The sequence below is a fragment of the Lindgomyces ingoldianus genome (assembly GCF_010093535.1).
Source record: "Lindgomyces ingoldianus strain ATCC 200398 unplaced genomic scaffold BDR25scaffold_30, whole genome shotgun sequence".
Taxonomy (NCBI): Eukaryota; Fungi; Ascomycota; class Dothideomycetes; order Pleosporales; family Lindgomycetaceae; genus Lindgomyces; species Lindgomyces ingoldianus.
In genome coordinates this window covers 31,985-49,798 of record NW_022985191.1, presented here as the reverse complement: position 1 = coordinate 49,798, position 17,814 = coordinate 31,985, and the positions used below count along the sequence as shown (strand labels likewise).

The 17,814-nt window shown below is 52.5% G+C and overlaps 6 protein-coding genes across 6 annotated transcripts; 3 read left to right on the top strand and 3 right to left on the bottom strand.

Moving 5' to 3' along the window:
- Window positions 1-1,373: 1,373 nt before the first annotated feature.
- BDR25DRAFT_195517 (uncharacterized protein) lies at window positions 1,374-1,938 on the bottom strand (the record flags this gene model as incomplete). The annotated part of the gene is made up of 3 exons (XM_033684325.1): window positions 1,374-1,514; window positions 1,666-1,855; window positions 1,907-1,938. Coding segments are annotated over 3 exons (363 nt in total), but the record flags the coding sequence as incomplete, so codon positions are not given.
- Window positions 1,939-3,870: 1,932 nt separating this feature from the next.
- On the top strand, window positions 3,871-5,216 carry BDR25DRAFT_375984 (zeta-crystallin). The gene is made up of 3 exons (XM_033697417.1): window positions 3,871-3,992; window positions 4,043-4,807; window positions 4,870-5,216. The coding sequence occupies exons 1-3, from the start codon at window positions 3,960-3,962 to the stop codon at window positions 5,116-5,118; spliced, it is 1,047 nt and encodes a 348-aa protein (XP_033543993.1). The 5' UTR covers window positions 3,871-3,959; the 3' UTR covers window positions 5,119-5,216.
- Window positions 5,217-5,547: 331 nt separating this feature from the next.
- BDR25DRAFT_234916 (transcription elongation factor spt5) lies at window positions 5,548-8,680 on the top strand (the record flags this gene model as incomplete). Its single annotated transcript, XM_033685491.1, has 2 exons — window positions 5,548-7,286; window positions 7,336-8,680. 2 exons carry the CDS (start codon window positions 5,548-5,550, stop codon window positions 8,678-8,680), a joined length of 3,084 nt encoding a protein of 1,027 aa, XP_033543992.1.
- A 1,669-nt stretch (window positions 8,681-10,349) lies between these two features.
- Window positions 10,350-12,359, bottom strand: BDR25DRAFT_292130 (uncharacterized protein; the record flags this gene model as incomplete). Its single annotated transcript, XM_033688637.1, has 3 exons — window positions 12,072-12,359; window positions 11,620-12,001; window positions 10,350-11,566 (listed from the first exon to the last, which is right to left on the bottom strand). Exons 2-3 carry the CDS (start codon window positions 11,957-11,959, stop codon window positions 10,350-10,352), a joined length of 1,557 nt encoding a protein of 518 aa, XP_033543991.1. The 5' UTR covers window positions 11,960-12,001; window positions 12,072-12,359.
- A 936-nt stretch (window positions 12,360-13,295) lies between these two features.
- On the bottom strand, window positions 13,296-14,534 carry BDR25DRAFT_327428 (pantetheine-phosphate adenylyltransferase family protein-like protein; the record flags this gene model as incomplete). The annotated part of the gene is made up of 1 exon (XM_033692332.1): window positions 13,296-14,534. One exon carries the CDS (start codon window positions 14,532-14,534, stop codon window positions 13,296-13,298), a length of 1,239 nt encoding a protein of 412 aa, XP_033543990.1.
- Window positions 14,535-14,866: 332 nt separating this feature from the next.
- On the top strand, window positions 14,867-17,183 carry BDR25DRAFT_316920 (WD40 repeat-like protein; the record flags this gene model as incomplete). The annotated part of the gene is made up of 3 exons (XM_033691635.1): window positions 14,867-15,910; window positions 15,962-16,580; window positions 16,648-17,183. 3 exons carry the CDS (start codon window positions 14,867-14,869, stop codon window positions 17,181-17,183), a joined length of 2,199 nt encoding a protein of 732 aa, XP_033543989.1.
- Window positions 17,184-17,814: the final 631 nt, after the last annotated feature.

Sequence of the window (17,814 nt, the reverse complement as noted above, 5' to 3'; positions counted from 1 at the left end):
CTAGCTTACAGGAAGAGAGAAGTCTAGAGGGTTAACAGCCTGTCAGCGCTGCTTTCAACAAGAACCCTGTTACAAGTACTACAACAGTATATTTACAGTTTCTAACAGACGATAGCGCAAAGCACGACTAGCAATAAAAAAAATATGTACCTACTGTATCTACATAGCAACACATACCTACTGTTTTTTAAGGAGCAACGCTGCGGTGAGAGAGTACAGAGAGGAAAAAGAAGGGAAAGAAAAAAAGAGAAAAGGGGGTAGAAGTAGCACTAGAGACTAGCAGAATAAAATTGCTCTAGAGATGCTGCACAAGTAAAAAGTAGCTGCATAGACAAAAGGTGGCTACTTTAAACAGTTATAGCAGAGAATTCAGAACACCATTATGAATTATGTAGTGCGTTCGATCGGTATAACGATCGCTAGAGACCCGATAGCATACATCTGCTTAGAGGCAAAGGAGCCAAGTTTTAAAGAGTTTAGGGAAAGGGAGAAACAAGAGGCATTGGATTGAGTTGAAGGGAGTCAACGGACTGCGACATTCAGCATCCCAAGTCCCTGTAAGAACGGCAGACAGTAGTCCAAATGAGGAAATAGCAAGGGGAGACTTAGTAGTAAGCAGTAAGCAGTAAGGTAATAAGGTATGCTAACAGCTGTACGGTCGAAGGACAACCCGCAGAAGTGTCGTAATTTGAGAGCACCTAAAGGTGGTAATTTCCCGTTACCTAGGTTTACCGACGGTGCGCGAAATATTCCATGTTGTGAACACCAATCTTGACTCCGTCCATGAATGCAGACATGACCTGTTGAAGAAGGAGAGTCGATTCTCGAGGGCCCATGGCGGTTGCAAACTTCATCGCGAGTGAGCTCATAGTATGTATCTCATGAAGAGGTATATTCTGAATTGACCATCCATTCGTCTATCAGAGAAGTTAGCACCCTTGCAGCAAAGTTAGGAAGAAGCATTAGAGCTCCGAAATAGTTGTACTCACCAGAGCGCTCACGAATTCTCGAAGCTGGTTAAGACTGACTTTCCGGGATCCCAACCCGAAGAGACTAGCAAGGCGGCCCATAGCTTGGGCAGTCTCGCCATTTAGCACAATCCTTTTCGCTCGGATCTGGTCAGCTATCTTCCTAGTACTACACCTCTTCTTAACGGGGGCTCCTGTAATTCGATCTTCCTTGATCTCAGGCTGAATATCATCCAGATTCAGGAAACCCCTGCACTCTTTGTGGGTTTGAGCGAATTTCTGTAGTTCGCTGAGTGGGAAGTGGGAAAGCACCGCATCCTTTGGCACGTTTCCCCATAATAAGTCTACTTTCGTCAGCCTGAACTAAGGCTTTAGATCATTCCATGCCTTACACTCAGTGGTGGCTTTGTAGTTCGCCCACCGCGCTTGCCCATTCTTCTTCAGCCAGCCTAGAAGATGACCTGCATGTATCTTCTTGTCAGGCTCATTTAGTATCGGATGATCTAGGAGAATAACAGCCAGTTGCGGATCCTCCATAACTGAGGCCTTGGAGTACAGTGAGCAGACGGTCATAGAGAAGGGAAAGTTGGGATAAATACCAGATTATTCCCGCTGAACAGTATTCTGAACATCACTTAAGTGGTGCTTCCGAAACTGAGTGGAAAAAACCTGGCACTCATATCCCCACCTTACGTACATAATTCAATATCTGGAGGAGAGAAGTAGAAACGGAGACCCAGCATGAAGCATTGCCAGTCAGGCTCAAGTGAGCGATTGCGAGTATTTTGAATGACTCGTGACTTCCCATAGCAATTGGATGAGGAAGAGGGCCATTCCAATAGCTGAGTAGTTCACTAATGAAACTGCCATCGACGAACTTTGTACGACTGGATAAGCTGTCAGTCATAGTATAATGTTGATTTGAAGACTTGCCATACCTCTTTGATTGCCAGACTCTAAAGGCCAAGTGCGTTGGAAAGTGCGGCTGGATACCTTTTCCAGACCAAGCGTGTATTGTCGATGAAGCCTGGGTATTAGCTAGGCCACATTGGACTGGGACTGGAGGTGATTCATCAATGTCGGATGGTATATCCGCTCCATCTGCTGCGAGAAGCGTGGACTGCGACATGCCAAGATCTTGTACCCTAGTAACTAGATCCCTGTAATATCGGTGACTGGTATCATGTTTCCGCTTCATAGCTTTTTCAGACAGTGAATCGGATTCGGTCTTTCGGCGGCGAAGGCTCAAGCCGAGCTTCCTCGCTTCTCGCTCTATAACTGAGCGAAGTTGTCTAGAGAAGCCGTGCTGATCATCAAAAGAGACTGAATGGAAAACCCGCTGATAGTGCTCTTTGTATTTACTACGGAGATCCGAAAATTGGGCGACAATTTTTCCGTTTCCAAGATCCAGGCCGGTCATAGAGTTGAACAGAGTTGAGATATCAGTCGACCTGGGGGAATCGAACCACCTATGAATGAGACATAGTAGTTCTTTTTGCGTAGAAGTCCAGTTGTGCGATTTTTTTCGTTCTATGCTTCTAAGGTATTCAAGAGACCTAACGTTTTCCGACATGACATTATGTCGGTGGCACTTCTTGGTTCTCCTTCTTGGTGCCTTCGGACGTCGAGCGATTGTGGTAGCTCCATCAATTCTACGAGAATATCCTTTCAAGGAACAATCTTGTCCACCTGTCTGACGTAGACGAAAATCAACGTTTTGGGTACGAGTTGGAGAGTTGTCAAAACCCAAGGTTTCGGAGTTAGCGTTAAGGTGAAATTCATCATGGAGGGGTAGGTCAGTCTGGCCGAGGAGCGACGGGTTCGAGGAAGGTGCTGTTTGCACGAGTGAATTTGTGGCATGGCTCGCGACTTGCTCGAAGAAGCTCTCCAGAGAATTAAGTTGAGATGAAGAAGACGTGGGACCGTAATTGGAACTGCTCCTGCAAACCTGATGCAAAGTGTTGGCTAGAAGCGTTGATATATTCGTAACTTGCGCCGAGCTCTGCCCGCGGTCCTGGTGATCTTCCATTGGCTCCGACTTTACGGTGGGAACTGGAGCTTTTATCTGAAGAGTACTGAGCATGACGTCTTCGAAGCAATCCGATATATCTGGTCCTCTGAGTCAGCGTATTCTGAAAGTTTCTGCTAGGTGTGATAGTCATGCTTTGCTCAACGTCTGCATCAACGCCCACATCCATAATCTCAGGCATTTCTTTTGACGCTGGCGCTATAGCGAGGTTGACTGGCTCCCATTTGAACACTTGGGCGTTCTGGACTACAGTGTCCGGTGCCCACTTGCAAATGACCATTTCGTAATGATGAAGAAAGTACAACTGTTACTATCTTGTACTGGTGGGTGGAGGAAGTGACAAGAAAGAGAGGGAAGGAGGAAAGGAAATGGGCGAAGCCAACGCCACGCTCGAGCGCGTTTGTGACTGAGAAGTGCATAAACCCTGGAGACCCGAGTTAGAACGCGTCGCGCCATAGTAAACAAGGGCTAGGGGAGAGGTGAAAGGCTCGACCAGTGTGAATGCCGAGTATGAAGGTAGACAACAGGTGGGTGGAGGGAGGGAGGCAGGGAAGGAGAGAGAGTGGGAGAAAGAGACGAAGAGATATGCAATTGGAGTCTCAGGTTCGTTATCTTGATGTCTCTTCTGCATGAGATTGTAGAATGAAGCGTGAGCGGTGAGGCGCTCGTGCCAGACTGCTAAATGCGTTCCTCGCCTTAGGCCAAGGTAGTACATTATCTGACGTACTACACATTCTAAAATGGGTAAACTTGCATGTTAGTCTGAATATGAAGTGACGGAAGATGAGACCCGGAGTACTCGACAGTTTCATTTTAGTGTACCCAAACCTCGGCAATGCAACCCCACTGTCGATCTCCCGTAACGCGTCACACCCATCTTTAACTTCACTTTAAAGTACCACATGTTCTTTGAGTACTTGAAAAAGAATGTTTCCATCCTTATCTCAATTACCAATTGAGCCATGAAGGCTATCGTGATCGACCAGTTCGTGTCGGTGAGCTTCCAAAGGGTCACATACCTTTGCAATTGCTGACTAATGTGTAGGACCTTGCTAGCTTAAAGCCTAGAGAAGCATCCATACCTCAACCCAAGGGCCCCAAGGATCTCCACGTCAGGATAACGCATGCTGCCGTCACTCATGTCGACACGCTTTACGCACAAGGGCTGCACCAGAACAATCACCGCCATGTGCAACCGCCTTTCATCCTTGGAAATGAATTTGCTGGTATCGTCACATCATCGCCCGCATCTTCACCATTCAGACCGGGAACAAGAGTGTTTGGCGGAGGGCTTGGGTCTTATGCCGAAAGCATATGTGTGGATGAAGGGAGTGTAAGGAGAGTCCCTGGTCGGTGGAGCAATGCAGAAGCATGCGCCGTTGGGGCCTCTGGAGCTGTGAGCTGGGGGAGCCTGATCTCAGTGGCGAATCTTCAGCAGGGAGAAACAGCATTGATACTTGGAGCTTCAGGAGGGCTGGGGGTGATGGCTGTCCAAATCGCAAAGGCTATCGGCGCTAGAGCGATAACCGTTGTTGGGGATGAGGAGAAGGCCGAAATGATGAGGAATCTTGGAGCAGATGGGGTAGTCGACTACCATGCGTCCAACTGGGAAGATGAGGTCAAGGCACTGACAGAGGACGGTGAAGGAGTCCACGTAGTATACGATGCCATTGGCGCTATTGAGAGCGGCCTGAAGTGTCTGAGATACAGGGGCCGGCTTGTGATTGTCGGATTCGCTGCCAGAGGAGGGAAGATTGAGGAAGTGCGGGCTAACAGGATTCTGCTGAAGTCCATCACAGTGCATGGCTATGTAAGCCTTGTCCGCATACAGAAGAGGAGCAGTCTACGAATGCTAACGGGGTTGTGTTACAGCGGTTTGGCGAAGACGGAAGGCGCCTCCCCGAAAGAACGAAAGAAGCTTGGGATGGATTCATGGGACTGGTGGAGGCTGGAAGGATCAAGCCTGTCATTTATAAGGAACAGTACCAAGGCCTCGGAGAGATATGCCGCGCGTTGGAAGACCTGCAAATGCACAAAACTTGGGGCAGAGCAATATTGAGGATCAATGAGGGGATGGAAGTGGACATTGAGACGGAAGCAGAGCAGAAAGCTAGACTTTGACGGAAAAAGTAGTTTGTGAATGGAGGCATAGATGGATTCCACAATTGTGATGCACATACTTGGTAAAACGTAGTGTCTTCGACGAGTGGATGATGGTGGGGATGTAGTTGGAGTAGTCGACATCACGAATGCCAAGACTAGAGGCTGGTAAGTGCGGGCGCTGGGGCCCGATGACATAAGCCAGTTCTTTTGGCACCGGCTCACCTTCACCTCGAACAAAGACGGCAGCTGTCCTTCCTCCTTTCCTTCCTCTTCCTTCCTTCCTTCCTTCTTCCCCTCCACACCCGTTGCTCCCCCTCCTCTCGCACAGTCCTCTGGTGGACAAACATCCGCAGCGAGCTGGTCCGCCACCGACACTTCCCTCCGCCATCTCCGCATCTACCTATCTACCTTTCGCTTTGTAGTCGCACACTCGTCACATCAGCCACAATGTCAGGGTACGATGCTCACAACGGCTCCGACTCGGAGGACGATGGCTTCAACCCCGCGCCAATGGTTGACGAGGACGACATCGCGACAAATGGAGATGTGAGACCTAGTGCCCATGGCGACGACGATGACGACGAAGACCAGGCTGCTCCGAGAAGGCAGCAGGCAGAAGACGAGGAAGACGAGGACGAAGGCGCTGGACGTGATGAAGAAGAAGAAGACGACGACGAAGAAGAAGATGACGACGACGATGAAGATGTAGTTCAACGTCCGCACAAGCGAAGGAAGAAACAGCGTCGAAATGTCTTCCTTGATGTTGAAGCCGAAGTTGATGACGAAGACGAGGAGGAGGAAGAAGGCGACGATGAAGGTGGCATCGAAGAAGTCCACCCCGATGATCTCGATGAGCAGGCCGGCGCTGACCTCGATGACCGCCGCCACCGCGAGCTCGACATGAAGCGCCAGGTTGATGCCCAGAAGGACGCTGAACAGCTCGCCAAAGAACTCGACGAGAAATACCGTCGCAGAGAGATGCAGCGCGCCCAAAAGGCTGCCGCTGGTGCTGTTCCGCTATCCCTTCCTACCGTCAACGACCCGTCCATCTGGGGCGCCAAATGCAGGCCGGGAAAAGAGAGGGAGGTAATTATGGCCATCATGAAACGCATCGACGAATTGAACCATGCTGGGCGGCCAGTTCGTGTCTACTCGGCCTTTGAGCGTGGAGGGACAATGACAGGTTATATCTATGTCGAAGCCGATGCGAAGCAGGACATGATTTCCTTGATTGAGAACATCCCCAATGTCTTCATGGGCCAGCCGCAGATTGCTATCGAGGTTAAGGAGCGTCCAGACCTTCTCCGGAAGCGGAAACGGGACCCTCTTGAGGAGGGCAAGTTCGTCCGCATGCTGCGGCCAGCCTTGTACAAAGGCGACTTGGCCAAAGTCGTCGAGGTCCATGCCAACGGCTTGGATTGCACAGTTCAACTGGTTCCTCGGCTCGACTATGGTCTTGGAGAGGACGCCAATGCTGGAACTGATGGCACTAAGCGGAAGCGAGGCAATTTTGGCAGGACAACAGAGCGCCCGCCACCTAAGCTCTTCAACGAGAACGAGGCGAAAAAGAAGCACATGAAGCATCTGAATATGGCAGGTTCTGGCGGCCAGAAGACATTCACATACAAGGGGGACGATTACCAGAACGGGTTCCTTATTAAGGATGTCAAGATCAACCATGTCAACGCTGGGAACGTGAATCCACGAATGGAAGAGATGCAATTCTTCTCCGTCACGAGCGCCGACGGAACAGAGACTCTCGACCTCGTTGCGGTTCAGGCTGCCCAGAAAGCTGCGCAAACCGGCTCTATCTTTGCTGCTGGTGACAATGTAGAAATCTACGATGGTGAGCAAAAAGGCGTTCGCGGTACTACCGTCTCAGTGCGAGGAGATATTGTCACGCTTCGAGTGACGGAGGGTCCCTTGAACGGTCGACGAATCGAGGCTCCGGTCAAGACTCTGCGAAAGCTCTTCCGTGACGGTGACCACGTCAAAGTTATTGGCGGGAGCAAGTACATCGATGAAGTAGGTCTTGTTACTAAGATCAAGGACGACAAAGTTACCTTGCTCTGCGACTCTACACAGCAGGAAATCACGGTGTTCAGCAGGGACCTAAAGAGGGCAGCTGACTCAGCTACGCTTGGACACGACTCCGACTTCGAACTCAACGACCTAGTGCAGATCGAGTAAGTATCTTCTTCTTTCTGTCGAGGCTCGTTGCTAACAATTGATTAGTGCCGCAACTGTAGGTTGTGTCGTAAAGGTCGATCGAGAGGTCCTTCGTATTTTGGACCAGAACGGTAACCTCCGTACCCTGATTCATTCTCAAGTCTCTACTATCCTCGGAAGGAATCGCAATGCTGTAGCTACGGATCGAGACGGATCAGAAATTCGAAATGACGACCTAGTCAAGGAGCACGGTGGAGAAGGCCGATCAGGCTACGTTCTCTACATCCACAGGGGCGTTCTTTTCGTTCACAACAGAAATGAGGTCGAGAACAATGGTATTTTTGTCGTTCGGAGTACCAACGTTACCACTCTCGCAGCGAAGAGCGGTCGTACCCAGGCAACTGGTCCAGATCTCGGGAAACTGAATCCTGCTATCCAGCAGGGTGGTTCAAACGGCAATGCCATGCCTCCTCCACGAAGCATGGGTCGAGACAGACTTATTGGGAAGACTATCACGATTCGCAAAGGGGCGTATAAAGGCTTGCTTGGTATTGTGAAAGACACGATGAATGATGAGGCTCGTGTAGAGCTGCACACCAAGAACAAAATCATCTCGATCAAAAGAGATCTCTGTGGTGTCAAAGATCCTGTCACTGGTAACAGTATGGAATTCGGCGGTAAGTTTCCAAACCGCGCTCGTGGTGGATACTCTGGTTCCACGCCTGCCTATAACAGTGGACGTACTCCAGCCTGGGGCAACCCAACTCGAAATGGACCATCATGGGGTACGCCTGCGGGAGGCCGCACACCCGGAGGCCCGTCTTGGGGCGGAGGCCGAACTCCTGGCTGGGGCGGCGGCGATGGATCGCGTACGGCATACGGAGGGGATGGATCTCGAACTGCTTATAGCGGTGATGGATCTCGTACAGCATATGGAGGCGATGGTTCCCGGACAGCTTACGGCGGAGCCACAGCCTACGGCGGCAATGATGGGTCACGAACCTCTTACGGAACAGGCTTCAACTCTTCTGGGGGTCGTACCCCAGGAGATCCAACATGGAGTGGCGCACCCTCGAAATCACCTTCCAACAGTCTCTCCGCTCCAACGCCAGGTGCATACAATGCTCCGACTCCCGGTCCATACTCGGCTCCAACGCCTGGAGAATACTCAGTACCAACTCCAGGTGGTGCACCGTTGGACGCTCCTACTCCTGGCAATTATTCAGCACCGACTCCCGGAGATTCTGCTGCGCACCCGACACCTCGGGGATACGGCGGGTATGGAGGCGGGTATGGGGCAACGCCAACTGCGGCCCCAACACCCGGTGCCTGGGCTCCCGAAACGCCATGGGCTGGTGGACCTGAGACGCCCGCTCCAAGTGGATTGGACGAGGATCCTAGGTATGATTGAATTGGTATAGTTCAAAATGGAATGGAATTGGTGCAGAATTTTAATGGAACTTGCTTCCTTTGGCTCTGAGTTCTCTCTGCTCCTACATATGTTTTAGCATTGCGAGGATAGGTAAAACTGAACTGATAAACACCCGAGGGCGTTATGGCTGGCAGCTTTGTGGCGGTTGACACATGCTGCCTGTAAACCTGAACTTTCAAAGGATGGGTGGAGTAAGACCGCAATATCATTTCGCTCCTTCGAACCCAGGTGGTCTGATTGGATTCTTGTCACGTCTGAATCACACGATGAACACTCCTGTACTCAACCCAAAGTTCACCTAGCCTAAATCGCTGGTATGCGTTTGGCAGTGTCGAAGGTATCCGAACCCAATAGCACGTCCAGTCCAATTCCGAGACTCTGGAATGCGCACCATCAAAATCATTAGCGAGCGGACTCAGCGGAGACGTGCAAAAGCCAACCAAATAAGATCTGTAAGGTCCTCTTGGGGAATTTTATTGCACCTTCATTTCATTGAACTCTACCTTATACGTACGTGTATAGAAATGCAATGGAAGTCGATGGAGCACTGCGTTACGACTTGAAAGTATTTCTGAGGGAGTCATACATAGAGATGCTATTAGCTGAAGGAAGAGAGATGAATGGATGAATGGATGAATGGATGGGTGGATAAGTATGTCTAAATAACAATGTGCTGTGCTGTGCTGTGCTGATAACGATGACCTCCTGCGCCTAATGAAGACAAGAAAAAAACCTAAGTGCTGGAAGTGGAGAAAGGTGACCAAACATGGGGCTGTACTGCTGTACGATCGATAGCCGCCGACGATGGGTGGAGTTCCGGGAAATGCAGCGCACGCAGGACTCTGAGTCCGCACAGACAGATAAGCCAATCAACTTGCGGCGGACAGTCGATGCACTCTAAGAATCCAAACGAACAAGACTAGACGAGAAAAACATGGGGGCGGAGATGTAACGCGGCCTAAGCCTCGGAGGCATGAATCGAGAGGTGAAGGAAAGGGACAGAAGCAAGAAGAGTACATAATGTGTCTTGCGCCAATCCAATGCAAAAAGCCAGGGGGAAATATCATCCAAAGAAAAAGAGCGACCACGGGCGCCATCAGTGCATTGGAGGCCGGGGCCACATGTCGAGGCCGCAGACACTGGGGCTAAAATCTGCATTTGCAAAATGCAAGTCGCTGAATTAATGCATGGTCATTGGACACAGGAAACGCCATCCAACATGAGGAGAGGGTCAGGCAAGCGGCCCGATGCGCTGCGAGAGGGAAAAAGTCTTCGTTGTCCGGATGTATGTACCTCCAATGTCCGTACGTGTATGAGCGGGATGCAGAAGCGCCGAGGTCTTTATCAACCAACGCTAGGATTGCAGATGCGTTGTTTGTTGTGGGGTTTGCGGATTGTGGTCTGTCCGAGCAGGCATAGGCTAATTGATTGCCCGCATGGAGCTTTCTATGCGTGACTTCTGCTGCTTTACTTTCCGTAATATACGAAAATAATCGGTGAAGAGCCTTCGGGCGGGGTAACGGTGCAGATGAGATATGCGGCATGTCTGATGGAGAAGAATGAACGAGCTCCGAGAGGAGCAGGTGGTGTGCGGAAGATAGGTGTGGCTGGAGATATCTCTCATGGCTCTAATTTTCCCTCTTCCACTTCACTTGTGGCTGTGCTCAGTACAGGGTCTTCGAACCACCCATTTCTCCCACATTTTCCGCTGCGAATAACTCACCGCCACGCCGTCATCTCCAAGCGCGTCTGCACTGTCTGGGTAGCCGGTGCGACCATTACAGTTGCACCATGGCACCGACGCTGGCGTGTCTGGAGAGAGTGGGGGAAAATCCATATTGCCTCCTTGCTCCGGCTCGTCCGAGCCCGCCTCCGAATCGGAATCGTCTCGCGAACCTTCACTGTCATCATCACCGTGATGAGGATCTGGTATGTCGTCTTCTGTGTCACCGTGAGGATCCCAGTCGTCACTTTCGTCGTCACTGTCACTACCGCCACCTGGAGGGTCGTCGGGGACTTCGGCGCCGAGCACCCATTGTTCGTCGAAGTGCTTTTCATAGTCGATCCTCCGTAGACTCACCCAATCTAACCTGGCCATGTCGTTGCGAAGGTAGGCAAGCACATCTTTCCACCGGCTGCCATCTTTCAACAACACGTCTCTTAGCCTTAAGCCTCGAAGCCGTTCTCGGTGCCGCCGAGCTAATGCAATTATCTCATCTGCATCGAGTCTCCATGCTTGTATCCCAAAAGCTAACAGCTTGTCCCACTTCACATTGTGAAATATCTCTTCTAATTTTAGGCTTAACGGCCTATGCGAGGGAAATCCTATATGCACCGCTTGCATATTCTTGGCAGCGTTGAACACGACCCGAGACAGAGTGGAGAGTTCCCTCATCCGATTGTCCAGATCCGTTCCGTCGTCAAAGTGCAACTCTAGGCAAGTGAGACGCTCTGCAAGGACTGCAAACGTGTTTGGGGGATCGTTTGCTAAGCCTAGAGCACTCTGAGGACTGAGCATGGGCGATGAGAAACGTGTGCAGGGGGATCTTGAGGCGAGAAGTGCCGCCCCAATGGTTTTGGTAGAATGAGAGCAGGCTGGCGGCCACTTTAATTCGACTAGCTGGTTGAGCTGGTCATGCTGACGTATGTAGGAGATAAGCATGCCATCCTCCTGATCCTGCAACCGAAGGATCTGCACGTGTTGCAGAGAAGTGAATGCGGAGATGGCCTTGTTCAAGACTCGGACATCCTCCTTGGTCTGGACGATCTCCTTTTGCTCATTGACCTTACGCACAAAGTGTCTGACGTCTAAGAAGCCGAGACTCTCCGGTAAGGAAGGCAGTAGGTCCCGAACGCGTTCCCGCCCTATGAGCTGTTAGTCATGCGTGCACTTTCCAGAACGGGAAATTGGAGAGAACCCTCGACGTAGAAGAACGGCACCATGTAGCTGAATTTTTTAACATGCCGTGCAAGGTGCTCCTGCCCGGCAATGTTCTCTAGGCGCTTCAGGCCTTTCCTAGAGAATCGAGTGGTGACTCGCGCAAACTGGTGAACGGCGCCGAGTTCCGAGAATCTCTTGCACGTGAGCCGGAAGCTCGCGATGTTTTGAGCTTGGTCCCGGTCCGGTGGCGGCGGAGGCTTGAAACTCTCCTGCGAGAGATAGGCACGGCGATCGAGACTGACTAGCTTCTCAGGGTCCGATTCAATGTGGTCGAGGATCTCACGAAGAAGCTCGTTGGACAAGTTGAGGATGCCCATTATTTCGGGACGAGGACACCATTTACCACGGGACAAAACTGGCTACGGGTGGATCTTTGGCTCTGGTAGAGAGGGAAGAGCGAGCCGCCGCGCGGATTTATCTAACGGCTACGGCAGAAGGATCGGGCCGGGCGGCGTGGTAGCAGCAGGGGCGGCAAGGTGATAGCGGTGGACTCAGCTGGCGGCGTGGTGTTGTGGATGGTGATGCTTGATGCTTGACGGGGCCGCGTGAACGTGGAGCGGATGGAGGGGCACAGTAAGGAAGAAATAGAGCCCTGGAGCAAACGGAGCTGCGGGCTGTAACATGACCTCTCCTCCAGCGGTCAGCTAAGCGTTGATTGAAGGTGTGAAGAACTACTGGACACTTGGGAAAGCAGGCCTGCACCTTTGCGCATCCAAGCCCGTCTAACAACGACAAGCATAGCCCGCGGGCCAATGGGGGACAGCGAACTGTGCGCTTTAGGGTTTAGTGATCACATGACTGAATTTTCATGCAAAGGATGGAGCGGGAACAAATGGTTCCTCCCGAGCGAAAACACCTCGATTCATTGCTTGACACCACATGTCTGCGCCCAGGGGGACCCTTCCTTGCGCTGTTCTGATTTGAGGTCTAATCGCACGCTCCCCACATCGACCCGCAGCGCTCGAATCACACCCCGGGGTTACTGGATGCGTTGCCAGCGAAGCATGCAGCTCGTCAAGCGCCTGGGACTCCAATGGTCCTCCGGCGACATGACGAAGGGCACCCGATACCCGTCGACTTGGGTTTGCGTTATACCCACAGCCGAGAGCAGAGTGTCAGTGACGACACAAGAGCACAATAGCCTTGGAGGGCTGAAACGTGTTGCAGGGCTTGTCTGTGTGTAAACTCCGCTGCCACCGAGTTCTGACCAAGGCCGCTCCTCCACGAGCGTTTTTGGTAGTGTTGCGCGGTGAAGGATCGCTACGTGCATATGACTGCGGTCATCTCCCTCACGCGATATGCCTCACGCAGCCCGTCTCCCACGGAACGCCTCTGGCCCTTTCGAGAAGCGCCGTGGGCTCGGTATCGTCCCACTCCCTGTCCCCCATTGCAAGACCTACCCTTTGCATCATGCGGATCGGATCCATGAGGTGTCCGTGTGGCTTGACGGCACAGAGGCCCATGATCGTCGTACAGAAACAGCCCCCGGGCGATCTCTCAAACATCCAGGCTGAGCCATGAGACTTTAACTCGATGACCACCTGCCTACCAACTGCCACTCCAATGTCTATGGACATGTCTCATCCTCCTTACACAAGGCGAGTACAGCAGCCATGGCGTACGCGTAATGTCGTCCAGATATCACCGGGTATATCAAGCATGAGCTTGTGGTCTGGCCCGCTCGCTCTGCATTCGTCGAATTTCGGTGCTGCTCAACTTACTTTGAAACGTCTCGTCCAGCTTTTCCTCTTCGCCGGCGTCGAGGACATCAACCTCGAACACATCCAACGGACCCCACCCTCTTTCTGCCCGCTTGTCGTTGACAGCTTTGCCGCCACTTCTTGTCTCGCCCGAGATAACCAGTGCGGAAATGGATTCGTCGGTGATGGTGGGGCCAAAAGGATCCCATATTTCCACGTATTTGACCACGAGGTTGGACGGGTAGGTCACATGAACAGCATGGCCATTGGGTCCAGGGACCGTCATCTCCTCGATGTGGATTCTCCCATCGTCCGGATGTCCGAAGTGAATCACGGACGAGAGAAAGTCATGCGCGGCTTGTTGACGGTCCTGCCAGCTTTCCAGATACTCGGCATATTTCTTGTTTTTGAGGAGTTCATCACCGGTAATGCCAATAGTGAGGCTGCTTGGTTGTTTGTTGTCGTCGGCGGGTGACCTCCTTCCAAGCACAAAGGCAAACATGGTTAGTAGCAGCTTATGACCCATGTGTAGATGGTCAAAAGTGCCGCCAACTGCAACAGCGTGGTAATTCTTCGCTGCAATGACATCCTTGGCAGAGCCTAAAGGGGAAGGAGGGGACGAGACTGGGACAATACCGCCGCTGACTCTCAAAACCGTCCTCTCAGAAGGACTCAGGGCGAGGAAATTTTTCAAAATGACTTCCCCTTCTTCAGACTCGACCGAATAGACGGTCCCCCACGGTCGTGGACAGCGAGCGAGGGCATGCAGGCCAATAGCCGGGCCCTGGGCGTCTTGGTCGGCGCTTCCACGATCAGAGGGTTGGGCCAACTTCCCGTTGCGGGGATAGGCGACCAAGATGACGCGGGCGTCGACGCCTTCTGCATTCTCAGTATCGATGGAGTCCTTTGCCGCAAGGACACATAGGAGCTTGTAGAGGCCTGCGACCAGGCTCTGTGTGGATGCATATAAGGGGCCTCTCGGCGAGTTTAAGTTTCCATACAGGTGAGGACACGGTAATGCAATGTCGAGCATAGGCGGGGCATGCGATCTCTGAGGAGATCTGGAGAGCTTCTGCAGCACAGTGGACAGACACGCGCCATACGCCGTCTTCAAGGCTGCATAAGTTGGCGGTGACGGGGCAGGAGGAAGCAGCAGCAACGAGCGGTCGAGGTCCCTGTGCCGCAATGACATGGCGGTGAATTGTCGCACAACGATGGAAGAGAGAGGGTGGATGCTTGTCCTTGATATATATAGGGATCTATATAGGGCGTGAAGATGAATTGGCATGGAGTGACTATGCAGATGAGAATGTGGAGGGGGGGGAGGAGGGGGTCGGCTTTGAAGAGGAGCTTCAAGCCTCCTATGTACCCTGGCAGCCAGGTACATGTCTCGAGCGCCAGGCTGCTTACATATTTAGTCGGGGCCTGTGCGCTGCGCTGTCACTCGAATCCCAGCCCAAGATACACCATGGACGGCTTAACGTAGCGACTTCAGTCAACGTCAATCTCACATCTCCCAGCACGATGCCGTTCCACACGCACCACCAGCAAAGTGGCCAGGGCAGCAACAACTCGGCGTCTGCCATATATCACGCCGCGCAGACGTTAGGGTCGATTGGCGCACCGCCCCAAGTCCGAATGGCAGCATCAGGTATGACCAATGCAGGAACAGACGCGCTTTTGCCTGGGAGCGGGAACCCAGGAATACATTCATCGGCTGCTTCTGGAGGTGGCCTGCAAACCGCCCCTCCATCCGCGCCGGGCCTACCTCCACCGCACTCCACCAACCCCTCGTTCGAGACCCCGCGTCGAGCTCCTACGCTCGGAAGACCTGAGGAGCTTCACATTTCGACGTCAGCTGCGGCTCCAATGGGCCAGCAAACGTCCTCGCAAGGCCCCGCGCAAAAGCAACCCGGGCAGCAGCAGATGTACAATTCGCCGGATCAGTACTCGGCTGGCCCGAATATCAATCTGCAGCAGGCGACACCGCAGGGCTCATCTCATTATGCGAATCCACCTTCCTCCGCCTTGCCCGGTAGTCTACAGCCAGGGGGCAGCTCTCAAGGGCAGCAGCAGCGGCCGGGCCCCTCGGCCGCATACACGGCTCCTACCACTGTCCCAACCATGCCCCAGATCAACACGAACGCCAACCAGTACACCCTCCCTACCCGCTCGAACACCAACAATATTAATACGTCGCACTCCTATTCACGATCGAGTCCAGCTGGGCTAGAGCAGAAGTACATTCCCTTCTCCTCCAACACGCCGGATCCCAAGTACAGCGCAGGCACACCGGCCCAGAAATATTATCCCTCAACCCCCTCTGGTGCAGCTTCCAACTCTCCGCTGGGGCTGGCGGACATCAGGCCGCGAGCAAACTCGAATATGGTCGACGACCCGCTCAGCCAAGGACCTTATTTCAATGACAGCGACCGCATCCCCGGTAACTCTAACTATTTGGCGCCGTGGGGGGTGTGGGCTTTCGACTGGTGCAAGTGGAATACCCATGGCGGGAACAGTGCGGGGAAGATGGCCATCGGAAGCTATCTTGAGGACACACACAACTTCGTATGCTCTCCCCGCGAAGACGGTAAATTAAAGCTGACTTTTTCGGCGTAGATCCAGATCCTCGACACCCAGATCGTTCCCCAGGAAGTCTCGTCCCCTGGCGCCCCGCCATTCGGCCTCGAGTACACGCGCGTTGCTGAGGCGACATGCTCCTATCCCGTAACGCGCATACTCTGGGAGCCCCCTTCCTCTCAGAAACAGTCCACCGACCTCCTTGCTACCTCCGGAGACCACCTCCGGCTGTGGTCCCTACCCCAGCCTCCTGCCTCGACCATCAGCAACACAATCACTCGCTCCTCCTCTGTAAACACCCGGGAACCCGCACCCCAGAAATTGACCCCCCTCGCACTGCTCTCCAACTCTAAGACGCCCGAACATACCGCTCCCCTGACCTCGCTAGACTGGAACACCCTCTCCCCAAAGCTCATCATTACGTCGAGCATAGACACGACATGTACAATTTGGGATATACCTACCCTGACAGCAAAGACACAGCTCATTGCGCATGATAAAGAGGTCTTTGATGTGCGTTTCTGCGCCGGAAGTGTGGACGTATTTGTGTCATGTGGTGCGGACGGAAGCGTCCGAATGTTCGACCTCCGGAGCCTCGAGCACAGCACCATCATCTACGAGCCGTCAGAAAAGGCGCCCGGCGATAGATCAGACAAAGGTGTGCAACCCCCTTGACTCTTGTACTAACAACCCCGATTCTGTGAAGCTGACTGAATTTGCCTTAGGCTCACCGGGTCGCTTGTCCCCAACGAAAGCCCAACAGACCATGTCATATGCCCCGCCCCTTCTCCGCCTTTCCGCTTCACCGCACGATGCCCACCTCCTCGCTACCTTTGCCCAAGACTCCAACATTATTCGCATTCTTGATGTTCGACAACCAGGTCAAGCCTTGCTCGAACTTCGCGGCCATTCCGCATCTGTGAATTCCATTGAATGGAATCCATCACGGCGAGGAATGCTAGCCTCTGGCGCCGACGACTCGCTTGTCCTGATATGGGATCTGATACACAGCCAGAACGGCGCTGTGATAAATGGCGACACTCACACAACGCAGCCCCCCACCCCAGCTAGTGCGCATCCCTCAAACGGAGGCGCACAAAGTAATTCAGGGACGGTGGGTCAGAAAGGTCCATACCTGGCTTGGCGGTGTGATTACGAGGTGGGCAACCTAAGTTGGGCGCCGCAGAGTGCGTTGACGGGTCAAGGAGGGGAATGGGTCGGAGTTTGTGGTGGACGAGGAGTTTGGGGTGTCAAACTCTGAGTATGAATTCTTCTATTTGGGTTCTTTGTTATGTACCATTGATGAGGTCTGATCCTATACATGGTCAAGTAAAAGAGAGCGGGATTTCCGACCCCACTGAAAGAGGCTGCGAGTCTTGGACGAACCCTTGGAATCAAGCCAAAAGCCACGGCGGCATCCTCCACGAGATGAGGGGCTTTGGACGTGAGCAATTCAGGGGAGTGATTAGGTGATCCTCCTGCTGTATTCGAAATCATGCTGGACGCGTTTGTGAGCTAGCATTTGACGCTGCCATGAACAAGCCATGAGGTACTCTGTCCTAGGTCAGTCGGTTTAAGAGGTCAAGATGGATCTAACAGTCAAGGTGAAGAAGGATAAATCTGCTTATTATTTATGATTCTGTACACCAACCTCGGATTCTTCCCTGATCTCCTTTACGCCGCATAGAGACCACCTGTTTACAGTATATAAGCGTGGCATTAGTGTTGGGTAACATATGAGCCTACCCTCGTCACCTCGAAGGACTGGGCGAGTACCTACCTTGTAATCAACAGCCTAAGTGTCTCGAATAAATGGAACCATGAACAGTTGTTCGGTGCTTGGGCGAAACGCTTATCAACCAACACGATTTTGAAAAGTAGGTTTCCTTACC

Bases quoted from the DNA above. Each gene is read 5' to 3' on its own strand.
- BDR25DRAFT_375984 (XM_033697417.1), top strand. From the start codon at position 3,960: ATGAAGGCTATCGTGATCGACCAGTTCGTGTCG. The intron at 3,993-4,042 runs GTGAGCTTCCAA...ACTAATGTGTAG, and splicing joins TGATCGACCAGTTCGTGTCG to GACCTTGCTAGCTTAAAGCC. The intron at 4,808-4,869 runs GTAAGCCTTGTC...GTTGTGTTACAG, and splicing joins CCATCACAGTGCATGGCTAT to CGGTTTGGCGAAGACGGAAG.